At 33.3% G+C, this 21,004-nt stretch overlaps 2 protein-coding genes across 2 annotated transcripts; both read right to left on the bottom strand.

Moving 5' to 3' along the window:
* Window positions 1-1,762: 1,762 nt before the first annotated feature.
* Window positions 1,763-5,016, bottom strand: LOC109190353 (protein FAR1-RELATED SEQUENCE 5-like). The gene is made up of 5 exons (XM_019340818.1): window positions 5,007-5,016; window positions 3,782-4,346; window positions 3,513-3,704; window positions 2,332-3,207; window positions 1,763-1,910 (listed from the first exon to the last, which is right to left on the bottom strand). Exons 1-5 carry the CDS (start codon window positions 5,014-5,016, stop codon window positions 1,763-1,765), a joined length of 1,791 nt encoding a protein of 596 aa, XP_019196363.1.
* Window positions 5,017-19,638: 14,622 nt separating this feature from the next.
* On the bottom strand, window positions 19,639-20,276 carry LOC109190387 (auxin-responsive protein SAUR50-like). Its single transcript, XM_019340854.1, has one exon. It carries the CDS (start codon window positions 20,183-20,185, stop codon window positions 19,772-19,774), a length of 414 nt encoding a protein of 137 aa, XP_019196399.1. The 5' UTR covers window positions 20,186-20,276; the 3' UTR covers window positions 19,639-19,771.
* Window positions 20,277-21,004: the final 728 nt, after the last annotated feature.

Raw genomic sequence — 21,004 nt, 5'->3', positions numbered from 1 at the left:
TGCTATTATTTCTAATGTTTTCTTTCGTTTAATTTCTAGACGTGATAATTTGGTGGCTCATACTTTAGTTTCTAAGGTGGCCTTTTGTAGAGCCGTCAAAAATGGGTTTTACCCGCCGGGCCGACCCGTCCCGTACCCCCATAGGTAGGGGACGGGTTCTTCAAATTTTGATCCGCCAGGAGGCGGGCTTTTTGGCCCGTCCCGCCTGGGTCACGGGTCCAGGCGGGGCGGGTCACGGGTTTAGCCCGCGACCTGCTAATACATATATATTTTGTATATATATTTAGTACTTAATACATGTTATTTGGTTTGTGTAATTGTGTTAGTGTGTTATAACTTATAGGATTATAGATTTATAGGAATACAATACTAGGTAGTGTTACTATGTTAGTGTACTGTACGTTTGTACAATGATTCTTTTTTTCTTTTTTTTGTTTTTTAAGGATATTGTACAGTGATTTTTTTTTAAAATTAACACAACAAAAAAATTGATTGGCGGGCTAGCCCGCCCCGCCAGCGGGCTTTGGCATGGCGGGGCGGGCCGGCCACATTCCAAGCCCGCTAAGAGGCGGGCTTTTTAACCCGTCCCGCTACGAGGACGGGCTTTGGTGTGTTTTGGCCCATCCCGCCCCGCGAGACCGTTTCGACGGCTCTAGCCTTTTGCAATAATATAACTTCGTTTTATTGCCTTAAAAAAATTCGATCTCAATTTTCAAATTCCAACTAAAAATAATTATTATATTTATACTATAATATAATAATTACAATAAGTTTTTTTTTTAAAAAAAAAATTCATTAAAAAAATTATTTTGTAATAAATTTATTAAAATTTTATTTACAAATTTAATAAAAATTACTAAATATGAACATACATATAAATTCTCTCTATATATATTTTTTCAAATCACTTGTGAAATAAAGAATATCTTTATGAGTTAAAATTTATTGACCTTAACTCTAAAAATTTCCGGACTTATCAAGCCAACCCATCAATTACGGTTAAGATTGACATCCATATTCATGAGTGTAATTTTCCTTTTTCTTTATGGATGATGATAATAATGAGAACCACAATATATATAAATATGTGATTGATTTTCATATAAGAGGTTTAATGAAAGTCATTTTAAAATATATTGTTATTCTTCACCATGTTTGGTTCACGATCGAAATAGAAATGAAATTGAATAAAATTGATAAGAATTAGTTTATTTCATTGTTTGACAATTTTTTTTTTTGAAATCCTGAAAACATAATTCCCAATAGTAAGTTATTCTCCTTACAAGGAGAATAACTATTTTGAGGGATGCCAAATATTAGGTTATTCCTCACCAATTTTAAGGAATAAATTATTTCTGTTTTAATGCATATATAATGGGTATTTAATTAATAATATATATCTTTGTTATGTATTAAACAACAATGCACATCCCATCTAATGTATACAATACAAAAATCACAATGGTTTGGCCTATCATGCACAACACTAAGAGGGAATAAAAGGCAACACACTTACACACCATCCAAACTGGAATAAATAGTCACACAAGCAATAAAAACAAAAAAATCTTCCAAATTACACAATTCAAACACCATGAAACATAAGAACGCACACCAACAATCTTTTGAAAGGGCAAAAAATCTAATGAAACCATAGCAAATAAACAACATCAACTTAACAAACTACATACAGCTGCATGTCATGGTGAGCTAACAAGCTTAGTTACAAGCTCTACACAAGTGTTTAGCCTTAATAGATTGTTCAACAACTATCTTCCTCGGATTTCAACCGCTTTCCTGACACCTTATTCTTAGCAATGGTAGGAGGCTGAATAACAACGTTAGACGAAGACGACAAATTTGCAACTTCAACACCAATACTACCATCCACTCCAGGGCCGGATTTTAGGCTGTGCAAGCTGGGCTACCGCACAGGGCCCCCAACTTTAGAGGGGCCCCAAATTTTAAAGGTCCAATATTTAATTTTTACCTAGCTAGTTTATAAATAAAAATTAAAAGTTTTTAATTAAACTTAAAAGGTTCTATGAAGAGATGGTAAGAATGTGTATTTGTTGTATTTTAACTTGGAGGTCAAAGGTTCGAAACTTACATGTATTAATTTTAAAAATTGTGATTTTGGTAGGGCCACATTTATTTACTAGAACAGGGCCACCAAAATTTAAAATACGGCCCTGATCCACTCGAGCACCTTTGACTTCATAAATCGACTGCAAGCATGCACCACGTGTCCACCGGGCAACAATATACTGAAGAGGAATACATTCTACGCATGAATTCTTGAACACCAAAAATACATGCCTACACAACAACCCAACCCGATGGAACATTCTACAACTGCACTCAACTGAATTGTCAGAAACATTCAAGACAACATTAAATGATCCCACATCCTCATCTTCAACTACAAATTGCCTGAGATCACCATCATGGGTATTGGAAAGAATCCGGGGCCAAAAACACGCATCATAAATCTCAGATTGAACCTCATAAAAAAGCGTAGTGGTATAAACAGCCGCAGCGTGGCGCTCAATCATCAAGGGTGTCTTCAACTTTGGAAAATTACCATCACAATTCGCATTGAGTGTTGCATGTGTATGTCTTTGGTTGTCAATTGCACCTTCAAAATGAATGAAAAACTCCACTAAGGTGGAATGAAGATTAGTGCAACTTCCAAACACACTATTCTCTTCTTCATAACGAGAATTCATCTGAAATAATCCAGCCATAAACGTGTCCCGAAAGAAAGCAGGAATCCAATATGCACGCAAATCAAACATATGACAGAACCACCTATGCTCAATAAGCCTGTATTGCTCCATCACAACACGCCACCTAGACTCAAACTCTTCAACCGTTAGACACTCATTCCACACAACGGCGTCCAAATCATGTCGAAACGATTCATCTTTCGCCAACACTGGTCCAACTTTCTCGCCAACCTTGGACATGATATGCCACATGCGAAAACGATGCCTCGTGGAAGAAAAAACCCTAGATACAGCAACTTTAATGGCAGGATCTTGATTCGTCACCATATAAGGTGGCACATGCCCCATAGCATGCTTGAAATTCTCAAGCAACCATACATACGACTCCACATCTTTCTTAGCAATCAACCCCGCAGCAAACGTAACACATTTCTTGTGGTGGTCAACACCAGTAAATGAGACAAAGACCATGTTATACCTGCACACATAACAAGGTAAAAAAACTATGAAAATGAAAAATTGCAACATCTACAAAAAAACAATAACAAAACAAACGTGCACACCATAACAAACACAAATCCCTACGGCGAGACATAAAATTGAGCGAACAACCAAAACAGTACAACAAAGCATAAGTGCACAAAAAAAAAAAAAAAAAAAAAAAAAAAAAAAAAAAAAAAAAAAAAGAAACCAACATGCACATACATACGTATAAGACACCTAAAAACCCAACCCCACATCCACCTAGCGACTACACAAAACACAATGCCAAAATGTACTAACCTAGTCGTACAATACATAACATCAAATGACACGGCTTCACCAAAGCATGAAAAATTCCTTTGCGCCACAGGATCCGCCCAAAACACTCGACAAAGCTGGTTATTCTCATCCACATCGTAGTCAAAGAAAAATCCAGGGCAAAACTCTTGTTTTTGAAGATATTTCTCAAGAACCAATTGCGCATCACTACCCCTAATATAGGGCATCAAACCACATTCAAAATTATCAAAATCTACACTCGTGGTCCCTATATTTGAATACTCACTTACCCTTCTTTATAAATCTTAAAAGACTTCATAGGACCAATATTTTCCTTACCATAACATGCAAGAAAATTCTTTTGCCCAATATCCAACTTGAGATTAACCTTCAAAAAAGGTCTAGCTACCTCCGAACACAAGCAATGGTTGTGTTGCTTTTCTAACGAAAACACCTTATACCCACCACCCCTAACTCGCATGAACTCAATCCTTGCATAACAAGCCACCCTATTGGAAACCTTATGCTTCTTAGACGGTGTTGAGGTAACCTCAGGCACCCCTCCCTCACCACTCCCTTCACCCCCGGACTGCTTAAAATCCTGACGAGAACACAACACATACTTCAGCACAATTTCCCCTTGCTCATCCCTTTTTTCAGAGCCATGGCGAATGTCAAATCCCACCACCGAAGCATATTGACTATAGAATTCAACCCCATCATTCAAAGTGGCAAAACGTTGCCCAACAATTGGCTCGATCGAGGGGTCACATTCTGGAGCCCAATACTTCGCAGACTCCATAGGAATACCCATAACACACCGGCCGTGAGAGCCACATGATGAATCATCATGTCCTACGAAAAACAAACACAACCCAAGAAGTCAACAAAACACACAAACACAGAATAATACACAATGCCACACAACAAATAAAATCAACATAAGCAAATACACAGACATGCGTAAACAACACATTCCTACCCTACAAACACAGAATAATACACAATGCCACACAACAAATAAAACCGTATTGGTAAATTTTAATTATACTATTTTAAAAAGTATAAAGAGAGAGAAAAAAAAAAAAAAAGAGAAAGCATTTATATATTAATATATTATTGTTTAATAATCATGTATAAAGTTTATATTTACGAAAAAAAAAAAAAAAAAGATACCTATAATACTAAGTTAACACTGTACTGTCAACACAAATGAACTTAATGATAGTTGCACTGTACGTATTATTGCTCAAATAAATGCACTCAATAATGAACATCCCCCATACACCAACAGAACCGCCGCAGCACCGTAGCACCGCCGCGACATACAACTCAGCCCCCAAAAACATAATCGGCGGAAACGATCGAACCACTAATTAATACACACAAGACAACAGCGTAACACAGCACAAGCAAAATCTAATATCAACAACTAAATCGCAATACTATATATACGCCAACGTTATGATAGGAAAAATATAATATAATAATAAAATAATGGAGTCAGAAACTAACCTGACGTCATGGCGATAAACCCCTCCGACCGGCGACGGAAAACGTAGAGAAGAGAAGAGAAGAGACGATGTTGAAACTGATGCCTGCAATTCAAATTGCGAACAAAAAATCCCTACAATTACGCACATCAATCATACAAGGAACTGAAACCCCTAACTTGCAGGAAAGATAATATACAATAGAATCCCGAAACTACCGTACCCCACGATTTTATTAATATTATTATTATTATTATTATTATTATTATTATTAAAAAAAAAAAAAAAAAGCACCCCAACCCTAACAGGGCGTTTGGTTGGAAGGGGAATTATGTGGGAAAGGAATTGTAATTCCATGGGAGTTGAATTACTGGGAATAAAGTGAGAATTTAAATTCCAGTGTTTGGTTGACAGGAATAGAATTACTGGGAATTTCAATTTCAGTGTTTGGTATACATGGGAATTGAAAGGGAATAAGTAGTATAAAGTCAAAAATGTCTATTATTGTTGTTAGACATTAATTTTAGGATAAAAAAGGAATGGGTAATTTTGATTTATCACAATCTTTTTTTCCCAGGAATTAAAATCCTGGGGGGGGGGGGAGGGGGGGGGGGGAGGGGGGGGGGGACATGGGATTTTAATTCCATGAAAATGAGGGAATTGCAATTCCCTCCAACCAAACTACGAAATTTAATGGCCTTTGGAATTAGGTGGGAATTAAGTGGAAAGGGAATTTAAAATCCCTCCAACCAAACGCTTTGTAAATAATACAGCAAATTAGTTTTCACGTTCTTACATGAAGAGGGATTCTCGTATGAATCGGATTTTGTATATATATACACTTATGATTTCACATTTATAGATATTTAATTAAAATATAATCTACAATTAAATTGATAGTTATATGTTGCTTCTAGTAAAATGATAATTAAAAACAAAATAAAAAAAGGATAGTTGTAGGTTAGCTGCACTCCAGATGAGTGTTTCTTTATAGTTGATTCTGCGGCTGAAAATTTAGTCCATTAAGATTTTTTTTTTTTTTGTTCATGGCAAAGTAGCATCAAAGGAACTACAAGGAAACTACATCTCTACAAAAAGACCAACTGCATATATTCACCAAATCACTAACCACAGTAAGACTGATCTAAGGTCATCCACATTAGTACGTGGAATTTGGACCAGATTTTGAGAAAAGGTAAGTGATGTGGATGAGTGATAATAAGTAAGATCTTTCGTCTTTTTGTGGGACCTGCAAGAGAGAGAAAGGAGAAGAGAAAGTTGCAGTACGTGGCGTGCGTGTGCGGCATTGATCACACACTGCACGTGCCCGCTGGTGCATCAAGACCTTTTTTTTACCATTTTACCATACGTCTTTGACTATTTGACTCGTATAAGTCAAACATTTGAAATATGTGTTGAAATTACAACTTACAAGAGGATTAAAGTCAAACTCTCAACTATTAAAACTCTCTCGGGACCTTTTTTTTACCATACGTCTTTGACTATCTGGCTCGTATAAGTCGTCTAAAACTCTCAACTATTAAAACTCTCCCCTCTCTCTGTTCGTAAATAATTTTTCAACTTATTGAAACACAAAGAGATAATAACGCCTCCACGCATTCACTAAGACTCAAACTCACAATCTCCCATATAAAAATCCAATTCGTATATCATTAGACCACAAGGTCTTAGCATCCTAAACTTCTATCTAATTTTGAGGTTGGTTAGAAAAGTTGAACAATAAGTAATAAGCGTGAGTTTTCTAATATTGCATATTGATTAAAAGATAAATATATAATTAAAATGTAACAATCACTAAGCTAAAACAAACTATTGCCTATAAGGCTTCGCTTTAAATAAACATGATTAAATATTCTCAAAAGACAAAAATATTTTATTTAAAATTGTTGTTGATGGATATATATGGACCCCTAACATGGAGAAATTTTAGACCATAGCAACATGAAAAAATCTGCATTGAAAAAGTCTATCTACATAAATCATGTCTAAATCACCCATTATATTACTACATCGATCTTACTTATAATAAAAACGACTAAGGCTATGATAACATAATTAGCTAATCAGTCAATTTTAGTATGTTTGACCATTATTATGTTAACTGTTTGTCTTGATTAAACAATTAATTAGTTCTTTGTAACAACTTATTGTTTTAAAACACTAACATGGCGTTTGGTTGGAGATGGGGAATTACGTGGAAAAGGAATTGCAATTCCATGGGAGATGAATTACTGGGAATAAAGTGAGAATTTAAATTTCAGTGTTTGGTTTACAGGAATAGAATTACTGGGAATTTCAATTCCAATGTTTGGTATACATGGGAATTGGAAGGGAATAAGTAGTATAAAGTTAAAAATGTCCATTATTGTTGTTAGGCATTAATTGTAGGTTAAAAAAGAAAAGGGTAATTTTGACTCATCACTATTTTTTTTTCTTCCTAAAATCCCCTGGGGGGGGGGGGGGGGTGGAGGGCATGGGATTTTAATTCCATGAAAATGGGAGAATTGCAATTCCTTTCAACCAAACAAGAGAATTTTGTGGCCTTTGGAATTAGGTGGGAATTAAATGGGAAGGGAATTTAAATTTCCTTCACCCAAAACGCCCTGTAAAATTCAAAAAGTTGCTCAAAGTATTTTTTTTTATTAGCTTTTGGGAAAGTCATTACACGCATGCATGTAATCAGCTATCAGCTAATAGCTAATTTATTAAACATCTTTCTACAATTAGCTAATGTTATCAACTACTTAAACTCACCAACCCAATCAACTAACAACTATTTACCAAAGGCAAATTATGTTGTGGAAACGTGCCCACCTTGCAAGGTGGGTACAATTCCAGATTCATAATTTCTATACTGTAGATTCATAATTTTTTTAATTAAAAAAAATTATTTTTCACTTGTCGTTAACGGCGTTTTTCTCTAGCTCCGCAATCGCATTGTTTCGTCTTCAGTATGAATTTACAGTGTAGAAATTATGAATCTACAGTATAGAAATTATGAATCTACAGTACTAGATTTGTGAACATGTGATAGAGCTATATGTTCATAATTTTATAAATATATGTTCATAATTATAGAGCTATATGTTCATAATTTTCGATACTTTATTGTTGAACTCTGTATTCACAAATCACTGAACTATATGTTCATAATTTGATAAATATACAGTTTAGAAATTATGAATCTGCAATATAAAATTTATGAATCTACCATATAGAAATTATGAATATACTGTATTTAAATTATGAATCTACGGTATAGAAATTATGAATCTACAGTTTAAAAATTATGAATTTACAGTATAAAAATTATGAATCCGTAACCATGCTCACCTTACAAAGTGGACACGGTTCCACAGCATGACGTTCCTTTACCAAACACCCCTAAATAGTCTCAAAATTAAATGTCAAAATACATGCATCACTTGAGATTGTCTTGATGAACAATTGAACATTGACCCCTGACTACACCTACCTCGGAAAATCCATATAACTCATGTTGTTAAACCCAAAAAAGAAAAAAAAAATACATATATATATATATATATATATATATATATATATATATATATATATATATATATATATATATATATATATTACTGAGTCAAAATCTGAAGAAGAATTGAAGGAAGACCAATGACTAAGCTAAGGTATAAGCATGCATGTAGTGTGCTGAGATGTTCAAAGTAATATTTTTGCAGTTTTATAAGCTGATAAATGATTGCATAGCACTAGCTCCTCTCTCCCCTGGATCGGACTGCATATGCAATGGTTGTTAAAATACATAATTCAAATCCACTAGAAAAATATAATAAATATTTTGCCACCAAAGTCAGAGAAATTGAAATGAAAATTGTTCGGTCTTTGAAGTGTTGCACAATCTGGCCTGCATACATGATACATGCTCAATTCAATTCGTAGATTTTATTATATTTACATGAAGAATTATTAATTACAAAATATATATTCAATATAATAATGTGAATACTTGAAAAATATTTATTTATTCTTCCTAACCAAAAAAAAAAAAAAAAAAAAAATCAATCTTTTCTATCCTTTTGCTCGTAGTACTCAAATTTGGTATAGCCCAATGTTTCATTTGATAATTTTACCATGTTCAATGTATATTATATTCACAAATATCTAGTTATATGGTGGAGTCCGATTAAAAAAAAATGATCCATATAAAAAAAAATGCATGTATACTAAAATTTTTACCTAAAAAAGTTACTTGTCAAGAGGTAATAATTATTTATAAATAAGTTAATTAAATAATTTGACTTCTTTGTGTCTTTTGACTCTTTTAGTTTCTTTTTTTTTTTTATTACTTTTTAATATTTTTTATTTATTATCTACCAGGATTAAGATTCCTTCAAATCTTCAATAATGTCAACTAATTAAAGAAATATACACTAGTAGCCTAGTAGGTAGCTAGTTATTATATATAATTTATAAATATTTTATTTTTATTTTTGTGAACTACTCCAAAAAACTGAATCAATTCAAGAACGTAAATAACTTAGGAAACGATAAGAATAGATCTTAAAATAATAGTTTAAAGTTGTTTAATTTGGTGTAACAATAATGTATATTCAATTTGCTTTCAGTTCAACTCATAAGTCATATAACCACTTGTCCTGAATGATTTAGCATATTATATTCAATGTCGTTACAATGGTCTCAATTGTGCGCATTAGTTGAATGTACACTACCAGAAAAAAAAAACACTTAGATAAATTTACAAATTTTAAAAATGACTTCTGAAAATTATATTAATTTTTTTTGTTATTTAGTTATTTATAAAAATTGAAGTCAGTAAAAAAAATGTACATTTTAATCAAATAAAAAGAGATTCATAATAGCTAATCACATTCACCATGCAACAAGTCCAATCGTGACAACCAATTCCAGTAGCCAGCTTCTACTAACCACAAGCCTCACCACGCAGTAGTTCTCCTAGTGATACTCCTCTCACCACGCAGTAGCAAAACTAGTGGCTGAGCTCATTCTCCTTCATTTCTTTTCATATTTTTAGGGTAGATTAAGTGTAGATTTAGGTTGGTTATTATCATCTTTGAAGTTTGTATTGAAGATTCTACTCTTGGATTCTAAGGTTGTTCTTCCATTTTCAATATAGAGAAGTTCTTCTTTCGTTACGTTTTTATGTTTATTACTTGTGCTTTTGCTATATGTTTAGGCTTATAATGTGTGAATAGTTAATTAGTTTATGGGATTGAACTAGGGTTGTATTCTCTATCTTGATGCTTTATTTGTGATTATTGCATAATGGGTAGAACTTTAACCTAGGATTCGTGTGTTTATAAGGGTGTTGTAAATATATCTTGTTAATGTTTGATAGATGTACACATTCATTAGCATGCTTTTGGAGAATTCTTGGGTACAATGAGAATTGAGTCAAGGATTTGAGTCGCCCCTTGCATAAATCCGATTTGTTCCTATGAGAATATAGGGAATTGGGGGCTTTAGATGTTTTTTGTGCTTGATGGACTTGGAATTGATACGTCACGGGAGTGGGCAAATCCTTGTTCTAATCCTTGTTTATTTGTTCATGGAAGTGGCTTTAGACTAGGATACCTATGTGCATTCCTATTTGAGTCATTGGTTATTTGTTCTCCCTAATCCCATAGGTTATTGAAGCATCTAGAAGATAATGCTCCCTAGATTGAGCCATATTTCTTTATTTCGTGTTTATCTCTTGTTCATATGTGTTTTTGTTATTTTGTTTAGTTATCATAGCCTTAAAACTATACTTGTTATGGATCACTTAGCTTCTTGTTGACTTTTTTATGCTAGTGCCTAATTGTTTGTGATTAGATATTACATCCCATATAACACCCAATCTCTTAAGGACGACATTGTACACCTGTACACTTACTATCACTATTCTACCACACTAATAGCGAAATTATTAATTTGGTCTTGACTATTTTTTTTGCCTAATTAAGTCACTCACCTTTAAAAATATTAACCAATTTGGTCATCCGTTTGTTTAGCTGTCAGGCGTCCGTTTACTCAGGACTAAATTGGAAATTTCGGTATAGTCAAGGACTATTTTAGTAATTAACTCTTCGGTTTAATAAGAGAAGAAATGGTGCATGTGATGACCAAAATGATCCCTTGACTATAGCAAAATTACAAATTTAATTCTGACGGATGTCTGATAGCTAAACAAACGAATGACCAAATTGATTAAGATTTTTAAAGTTGATGACTTAATTAGGCAAAAAAAAAAATAGTTCAGAACCAACTTGGTAATTTATTATAGTCAAGTGATCATTTCGGTAATTAACTCTTATCTTTATTATATGTAGTGAAAAATATTTGTCAGTCGGCTCTGATGCAAATTGTTAATTTCCTCTATTTATTGGAATTCCACAATAATAATCCTTACAACCATATATGTATATTTTCCATGGAGTTCTGGAAGGATGAAAATGCAGAGAAAAACAGAGATGCCCGGCGGCGGAGGTGAATCATGGAAAAAACTAACCAGCTTAATTTCATTTTGCCGTACGTGAGATTTTTTATTTTATTTTTTATTTTTGGGTTTAATTTCCCAGAAACTGTGGAGAAGCTGAAGGGAAAGTGATGATCATCTGCTCTTTCTCTTTTTCCATCTATATATTCTATTTATTATTTTAATTAATTGTAGTCAAGTGTAATTAAATATTATTAATTTGTTGCATTTGAACGCATCTTCATTCTTCTCCAGTTTTTTGAAGAGTACAAACCCAGGGAAAAAAAGAAAATCAAAATTCCACCATAGTCAACTTGGATCCATGAGTGAACATAATTTTCTCTTTTCATAATATAAATAAATATGGATATAATGGTCAAATAGGCCACTCAACTGCACACCAAATTACAATTGAACCATTAAACTAAAAAATAATGCAATTGAGTCATTGAACAACGCAAACTAATACAATTCAATCCAAAATGACCTATTTACTTAGAAACATAGGTTACCGAATTTAAAAATATTTTTTAAATAATTTTAAATAAAATAATAATTAAAAAAAAAAAAAAAAACCTGCTTCGTCTCTAGCGGAGACGAGGGGCAGGCTTCGTCTTGGGGCGTCTCCATGGCTTGGGAGACGACCCAAGACGAAGGAGGTTTTTTTTTTTTTTTTTAATTATAATTATTATTTTATTTAAAATTATATAAAAAAAAATTTTAAATTCAGTAACATATGTTTCAAGGTAAACATGTCATTTTGGATTCAATTGTATTAATTTGCGTTGTTCAGAGATCCAATGGTATTAGTTTGCGTTTTTCAGAGATCCAATTGCATTCTTTTTTAGTTCGACGGCGAGTGCACAGTTGAGTAGTCTATCTTGACTCTTATTCCATAAATATGTGATTAGTGCTGAGATCGGCTAATTTACTCGCTCATACTTTTGCTTCTGCGGTTTTCACTCAGGCAGACACTTTGTACTGTGACTCTGTCCCTCCTAACTCTATTTCTGCTTGACTACAGTACTGCTTAAAAAAATATATGTGATTTTAATATTGCAAGTTTAATTAAATCACCTTTAATTTAAAACATGTTATTATCCTCTTAATATGCTTAAGGTTTTATGAGTTAATTGTTTTCTACTGCCTTCTGAGATCATATTCATTATATTCGGATCCTAACATTTAAAAATTTTAGAATATCTTTATTTTGCTTCATTTTTTCTAGCTTTATCCTTCTTTTTTTTTGTTGTTGTTGTTTGTTTCTCCATTTTTAATTTCCAAAAGTTGAGAAATGTATTTCTATATTTAAGGGGTGTTTGATAAATAACTGTTAGCTGATTAGGCTAGTGATGAGTTTGATTAGTTGATAACATTAGCTGATTGTAAAAAAATGTTTGATAAATTAGCTGTTAGCAGTTAACTGATTACATGTAAAATGACTTTTTCAAAAAGCTTATTGAAAAAAGGTATTTTGAGCGACTTTTTGAATTTTAGCATTTTGAAAAATAAATTGTTATAAAAGTTAATTAATCAAATATTGATATTGAATGTTTAACTAAGTCAAACAGCTAATAATAATCAAATAAACCAAAATTAATTGATAAGCTAAATATGTTACCAAACAAAGCCTTAATTTTTCTCGTTTTCAAAATGGAGAAATGCAATGCTCTCTAAAGACTTGACTGGAATATAGAGACTTCATCCATTTGGTTAAAATAGTAATATTTGAATAGACTTTTATTGGTAAATCCAGCATGCTATATATTGACAACTTAAATAGATCATGGTTCACGATATAATAATTAAACTTTATAATATAGAGACTAAATTAATAAGTGGTTATCACTTTTTGTGATTGATTATGTTTACCATATAACCTAGTTATACCTTCCAGTTCTAAATACAGGTAATTATATATAATAATGATGTTACGTTGTAAGACAGTGAAGAAAATTCGATCTATTAATATGTACACTTAATTTTAAATTACAATTTTCATTAAACAGAAATAAACAAATTAAAATTTTATGTGAAAAATTGGGGGAAAAAACAAATACAAAAAAGTATAATTTTGATTTGAATTCTTTATCTATTGATTTTTAAATTCAGTTTCTGATTTGAATTCTTTATCTATTGATTTTTAAATTTTGAACCGATTAATTATAGGTAACATTTCGTACAATTCTTTCATTAAAATTACAAAACGATCCGAGCTTTACTTAAAGTGTATTCACACGCACATATTAGGATAGGTGCATTGTATGCATGATACATGCATGCATGGATTTGACCCTTGACACTCACTTTGACTCTCTGCAGGCCGGTACGGTACAAGTCAAACATTTGAAAAAACATTATTTGTAAATTCATCATGTAATTAATAATGAGACAATTTGTTGTTAGGTCAAGACACGGTCATACCCACAACCAAATTCAATTCAATTTCTTGACCTAATTAATTAAGGTTTCTCCGTCATAGCTTCATGTTAGGGGATTCTTGACATTATTAGCATTTAGCAACGTAACAATAAAAAATCTTCAATGAAAAAGTCTATTTTCATAAATTATATATGTGCCTTTTAATTAAGGAGAAAACTTACAACCGCTATTTAAAAGAGTTATGATCTTTAAGTAATTTATCGACAAATTAAAGAACCACAGTGTAACCAAGCATTTTGTGCTCAGATTGCATGTAGTGATCTTTCCAATGTGGCAGGTCATGAGATCGATCAGAGTCAGTAGCATTCAAAAAAAGAACCACAGTGCAAAAAAATAAATTAAACCATATCAATAGACAACGTATAACACTCATGAAAAGTTAAATTTGAAATTTTATGATTGCCAGATTAACTATATATACGACTAATTTGGCTAGAGTTGTAATGAAAATGACTAATAATGCTTTCGAAAAGTTAAAATACACCCATCCACTTGATGAAATTGTTCCGATCCAGATGAACATTGACCTCTAAATGTTATATAAAGAACTAAGGAAATGATAAAGAAATTAAATAAAACATATATAAAGGATAGGTATAAAGTTGTTAGGTGTGAGAAGATGGAATATATATTCAAATTCATTTCAATTCAATTCCTAACAATTTGTCCTTACCAAAACCACAAATTAAATTAGTTTTTATATATATGACCTAGCTACTCTTTTGGATATTTCATATGTCATATACGTACTTATATTTTACACCAAATTAAAGATTGGTTGAGATGATATAAATATATCCTTTGTTTAATTTGACTTTTTGCCGATCAATTTTTTTTTTGTTGTTGGGCAATCTATAAATTCTATTATAAGTCTTCTTTAAATATTATAGTATGATTTTTTTTTTTTTTGAATGCATATTATAGTATGATTTAATTTCAAGCTAGGTCAATAATTTTTCTTTACCTAAATGTTATATGTAAAATGAAGCCCATATCCTAGTTTATGGCAATTTATATCGTGCACCAGGCCGCGCATTGCATTGTGCGCCCTGATGTAAAACGACGTTGTTTTACATAACTGTATAAAAAAATATACATAATTGTATAACCAAATACACATAATTGTATAAAGGAATAAAGTTCAAATTGGCCACTGAACGTAACCTGAAAATGCAATTAGGCCACTAAACGAAAAAAAAAAAAAAAGTGCAATTAAGCCACTAAACACTCCAAATGTATGCAATTTCACCAGATAGCAGGTTTCCATCAATTTTAGCAGGTTACCTGCTTACGTGGTTGCTGAGTTGACATTTTTAAATAATTTTAATAATAAATTTTAATAATTAATTTTTAAAAAATTAAATAAAAAATTTAAAAAAAAATAAAAATAAACGACGGGCTGGCCTCCGTCATTTTATTTTATTTTATTTTTAAATTTTTTTTAAAAAATTTATTATTAAAATTATTAAAAATGCCAACTCAGCTGCCACGTAAGCAGGTAACCTGCTAAAATTGATGGTAACCTGCTATCAGGTGAAATTGCATATATTTGGAGTGTTCAGTGGCCTAATTACATTTTTAGGTTAAGTTCAGTGGCCAATCTGAACCTTATTCCTTGTATAAATAAACACACATAACTGTATAAAAAAATAACATAATGATATAAACAAATACACATAATCACGTCAACTCTCTACCGTGCCTCCGAAAACGACGTCGTTTTGGAAGGCGCGGGGCGCACAGTACTGCGCACGCCGTGGTGGAAGGTATAACGATTGCTAGTTTATCAATTGTTGTATTATGGATCATGGTCCACGTTGAAAAGGTAGACAAGTGATCGATATACGTACAAGCTTATTTTTATTTTCTTACTATATTATAATTTCATTTTTACTGTACTATTATAGGTTCTTTTTTAGTATGTTTATTATATTATGATACATGTTTGTTTTTAATATATTAAGGGAGAAGTGTCAAAGAGGCCCATCTACTATTGTCAAGTGCTCAATTTCCACCACGAACTAAAATAAAGGCTAATTAATCACACTTACCTGCTAAATTTATTCAATTAACTTTTTTTTTTTGCAGGTTGCTAACAGGTTACTAATCCAATTATTAAAAAAATAATTTAAAAATAATTTAAAAATTAAAAAAGAAAAAAAAAAAGAAAAGAAAAAAAAAACGGAATTTCAGCCGCCATCAGCTGTCAGGCGAGGACAGCCGGTGGTGGCTGAGTATTTTAACAGATAGCCAAGAGAGGACAGCCGGACAGCCACGACTGTCATGTTTGAGGTCCAGATATGGACCTCAAACATGATAGCTGTGGCTGTCCGGCTGTCTTCCCTGGACAGCCACGATTGTTTGTTAAAATACTCAGCCACAACCAGCTGTCCAGCGAGGACAGCCGGTGGCGGCTGAAATTCCGTTTTTTTTAAAAAAAAAATTTAATTATTTTTTTAATATTTGAATTGGTAACGTGTTAGCAACCTGTAAAAAAAAGTCAATTGAACAAATTTAGTAGGTAAGTGTGATTAATTAACTTTTAATTAGTTCGTGGTGAGAATTGAGCACTTGACAGTAGTAAATGGGTCTATTTGACACTTCTCCTATATTAATTACTTAGAAATAAATTTTTACTACACTAAAAATTTACCTATAATATATTAAAAATGAAATAATGTAGTGTGTGGAATTGAAGCCCAAAAAAAAAAAAAAATACTAGTAACCAACCAAGCCCAATAAGCTGGTCTGCTTGTCGGCCTGCCCAACAACGACGACGAAATATACAATATGGCTTTTTATTCAGTCACATTAAGGTGAATTATGTTGATTCTATCACATTTTAAAATTTAGTAAATTATGGTGATATTTTTAAATTTAGCCATCAACTAATTATTACTTAATTGCATTTTATCATTTTTTTTTATATAAGTAGGAGGGGGGAGTCCCAAAAATAAGAGTACAAGATCAGATTACACAAGAACGTCAAGTTGGGATGACATTAAAATCATCATCTAATAGACCCTGAATATGATCTGGGGAATTTTCTAGAACATACAAGCCTTTAGGAATACACCTTGCCCGAATTGCAAGGGCATCAACCGATCTATTATCATTTTGACTCTAGTACCCGTTCAAATTTAATTATTTGTTATTAATTCTATCTCACAATCCTAAAATTTAAAAGTTAAAAAGTAAATTACTATTTTCTAATAAATTTCTTTTGTTACCACTTTTTTTTTATTGAACTGCTTCCATTGAAAGTCCTTTCAATTAAAAAAAAAAAAAAGGAAAAATGATATTTTACCTTAATTGTAGATAGAGGAGATAATATAAGCCAGGGAAGGAGCTTAAAGGTAGGTGGGGTGAGGGGTAGGGAGAAAATTTCTATGCAGAGGGAAGATTAATTAGTGGCCAAGAAAAATGATTAAAGATAATTATGTAATTATTTACAGATAATTATTTACCCTCCCCTATATATACATGCAAATTCATTATGAAAAAGCATGCAGCAGTATTTTTATCCTGATTATTTCTTAACATCATCATATCAATCTACATTCATAAAGAAGCGCCATGCAGCTATCCTAGTGTATGTTTCTATTCTTAATTTCAGCCGTCTATCTATCCGCCGCCGCCTGATCTATCCCTCGCCGCCGTCTATCCGCCTCCGCCGCCGCCAGATTTCTCCTTCGCCGCCGTCTATCCGCCGCGCCGGTATCAGAATGGCAGAATTATTAGTCGGGGAAAAGAGGAAGGTGTGCGGGATCCGCCGCATCGTAAGGCTGATGGGATTCGTGCGAAAGTGGAAACGCATCGCGCGTAACAATTCCGTTAGGAGGACTACGACGACGGTGGAGACGACGGCTAGCGTTTCGCCGGCGGTAAAGAGCGCCGATTGCGTGAGGCAGGCGCCGGCGGACGTGCCGAAGGGGTACATGGGGGTATACGTGGGGCGGGGGGAGGTGCTGCGGCGGTTCATAATTCCGACCACCTATCTAAGCGATCCGCTGTTCAAGGTGTTGCTGGAAAAAGTGGAAGAGGAGTTCGGGTTTGAGCACCGCGGGGGGCTCATAATCCCGTGCGAAATCGAGACCTTTAAATATTTGCTGAAATGCATGGAGATTCATGAGAGAGATCAACGCCGTGGGGGCGGCGCCGGCGCTGCTGCTGCTAAACTTTCGGTGTCTACGGCGGCGAATGCCGCGTAGGTAGCGCATAATTGTTGCGTAGATTATATTGATTGATGAGAAGTAGAGATAAAATCTATTATACTGCTGCATGTTTTGCCTACATATATTCAATAAAAATCATTGCTGCCACTCATCTTGCATACTTTTTTTTTTTTTTTTTGAGGATCTTGCATACTTAATCCACGTGCATTGCATGCATTCTGAAAAGAGTAAATACCCAAAATGGTCCCTCGACTATAGCTAAATTCACAAATTGGTCCTTGACTTTTAATTTCAACCAATTAAGTCTTTAACTTTGCAATTTTAACACAATTTGGTCTTTGACCGTTTGTTGATTGTGATTTTTGAGGATATATATGTAATTTCATGGTCCATCGTCGGGTTTTGAAAGCAATATACCAAATCCGGCTCTGGTAGGAACTCAACTACATTGAATCCAAAGCTAAATACCTAAAATGGTCCCTCAACTATAGCTAAATTCACAAATTGGTCCTGACTTTGCAATTTTGACACAATTTGGTCCTCCATCTATTTGACCATTTGTTGACCGTCGCAGCACCAAAGACAACAAATATGGTGAGATTAACTCTTTTATAAATTAAACATACATATTTGATGAATCATGGACTAGGCTGGGAGGCTTGTGGTCCCTTGGATTGATGGGATACAGTAGACACTAATACAAGGTTCTGAGACAAAACATGGCTAATGAGAATGAGAAACCTGTAGATCAATCGGATCTCTTTCGTTACCCATATATATATACTATTATTATTAACAATAATAGTATTAAACTATATCTTGTTAGTGCTAAACCCATAATTCTTTCCTTGTCACGTTCTGCTCATACGAGGCTCGATCAATCGTTTAGCTAGCAGCCTAGCACTACGTGACATTGGTTGTGACCACAAAATGATCATCACCACAATTAGGTTGAAGACAGGCTGTTAAGTCAAGGAAACATCATTACATAATCCAATCCTATATATATGTTCTTTAGCCAGATGCCTGACAATAATCAGACAAATATCTCCTTCAATTGATCCTGTCATATATGTTGTCTAGAATATTCGATATTTGCCCGTACCGACTCAGTAGACAGTATTTAGAAGAAGAATAGAATACTCATATTACAATTCTCAATCTCAAGAAGGGAGTTTAATTGGAAAATCATACATTTAATTCCTAAGCTTGATTATTACTTTGATATAGATTTAATTTCTTAATTGTTTGAAATATATATTTAATATTTTATTTGTTACGATTATGAATTTAATTCATCAAAGACTATATTTACATCACTTTAATAACAATAACAATTAATTAAAGAACTAAATTTACATCGATCATGTATAATCAAATTAAACTAATGAGAAATGTATGTATATTAAAACTTTAATTAATGTATCATGTACAACATAATTTGCATTTTTTGGAACTTCGCATAAACTACATAAATGATACAGATAGCAATTAAGTTTCTTTATAAAAGAATTTTTTAAAAAAATTAAAAATTATTGAACTTTTTTCTGGGTAAAAAATAATAATAACAACAAAAGGATGAATGTATTGTGTATATATAACTGTCATCTCTGTGGCATCCGACAAGAACGGTTAATTTCCGTTACTTGGCGCTATAAAAGAATTTAATTAGGTGTAAAAACCGGCAAGCTCATCAAGGCACTCCGGCGGCTGGGGATCGCCGTTCTCGAGCATCCACAGAAAGTGATCGAACAACACTACTTCGCATCCGACGGTGATGATGGAATCCTCGGAGTTGCCGGACGTCGACCGTTCGACGAGTTCCTGGAAAACGGGGTGGTCGACGACGTCGGGGCCGACGAGGTAGCGGCGGCGGGACTTGCCCACGTAGACCGGGTGGAGGTTGTTCTTGTCGTCGGAGGAATTGTAAGCGTAGTAATTACTAGACTCGTCGTCGGAAGAAGAAAAAGAAGAAGAGTTGCCGGCGGCGGAGCAGGCTGCATTGGAGCGGCCGAGTTTGAATGACTTCATTTTCTTTAGCACGGACTTGAGCTTTGTAAGCTTCATCTCTCCCTTGCCCATGGTGGAGCGGTATAATATATAAGAAGTTGGAGATATGGGAGAGAAAGCGAGGAGTTTAAGGTTTTTAGCTTCAACAATGGTTTTTTGCTTAATTTGTGGGTGTGAGTGTGGGAGAAGAAAGAGGGAGGAAGCTTCGTATATAAAGACTAGGGGAAGGGGCCCCTGTGGGTATTTTGGTCTTTGGAGGGAGCTGATGAGGCATTTTCATTTTCTTTGATTATTGATTTTTTATTATATAATTAATGAAAAATATTGGTGTGAGTTCATCTCATGAGTCTCAATATGTAAGACGGATCAGATCTTTGATTAATGATGTTAGAGATCCAATCATTAATCAAAGATTTGACCAGTCTCACGGATTGAGACCGGTGAGACGGTTTCGTACAAATATTACCCATAATTAATTTAATTCCTAGATTATTCTTTTTTGTACTTAGAGGTGATCTCAGTTTCATCACACTAATTTTAATATAAGCCCACAGAAACTCCACCCTTAGGAGATGTTTAATTCATGGAAAATATTTTTCTTAAAGTGAAAGAAAATGTTATTTTTTGGTGTTTGGTTCATGGAAATCATTTTCCATTGGAAAATGAATTCCTCAAATTTGAGGAAAACAAAATTCTTGGTTGGATATGATTTTGTTTTTCATGGAAGATGGGGGAGAAAAAGTGATATGGTTTACCTATTTTACCCTTGTTTGCAACCCTTAATTATATTACTCTTATTAATTTGTAAGGGTATATAAGTCTTTATACTCGTTATTCCTTATAATTCCAAATCTAACCAAACAATAGAATTAGTATTCCCAGTAATTCTTT

This window comes from Ipomoea nil, unplaced genomic scaffold (assembly GCF_001879475.1).
Source record: "Ipomoea nil cultivar Tokyo-kokei standard unplaced genomic scaffold, Asagao_1.1 scaffold1576, whole genome shotgun sequence".
In the NCBI taxonomy this organism is placed as follows: Eukaryota; Viridiplantae; Streptophyta; class Magnoliopsida; order Solanales; family Convolvulaceae; genus Ipomoea; species Ipomoea nil.
The sequence above is the reverse complement of the archived record's forward strand: the minus strand, read 5'-3'. Positions and strand labels throughout refer to the sequence as shown.

Bases quoted from the DNA above. Each gene is read 5' to 3' on its own strand.
- LOC109190353 (XM_019340818.1), bottom strand. The intron at 3,705-3,781 runs GTAAGTGAGTAT...GCCCTATATTAG, and splicing joins TTTAAGATTTATAAAGAAGG to GGGTAGTGATGCGCAATTGG. The intron at 3,208-3,512 runs GTTAGTACATTT...TTATGTGTGCAG, and splicing joins GTTATGTATTGTACGACTAG to GTATAACATGGTCTTTGTCT.
- LOC109190387 (XM_019340854.1), bottom strand. From the start codon at position 20,185: ATGGGCAAGGGAGAGATGAAGCTTACAAAGCTCAAGTCCGTGCTAAAG.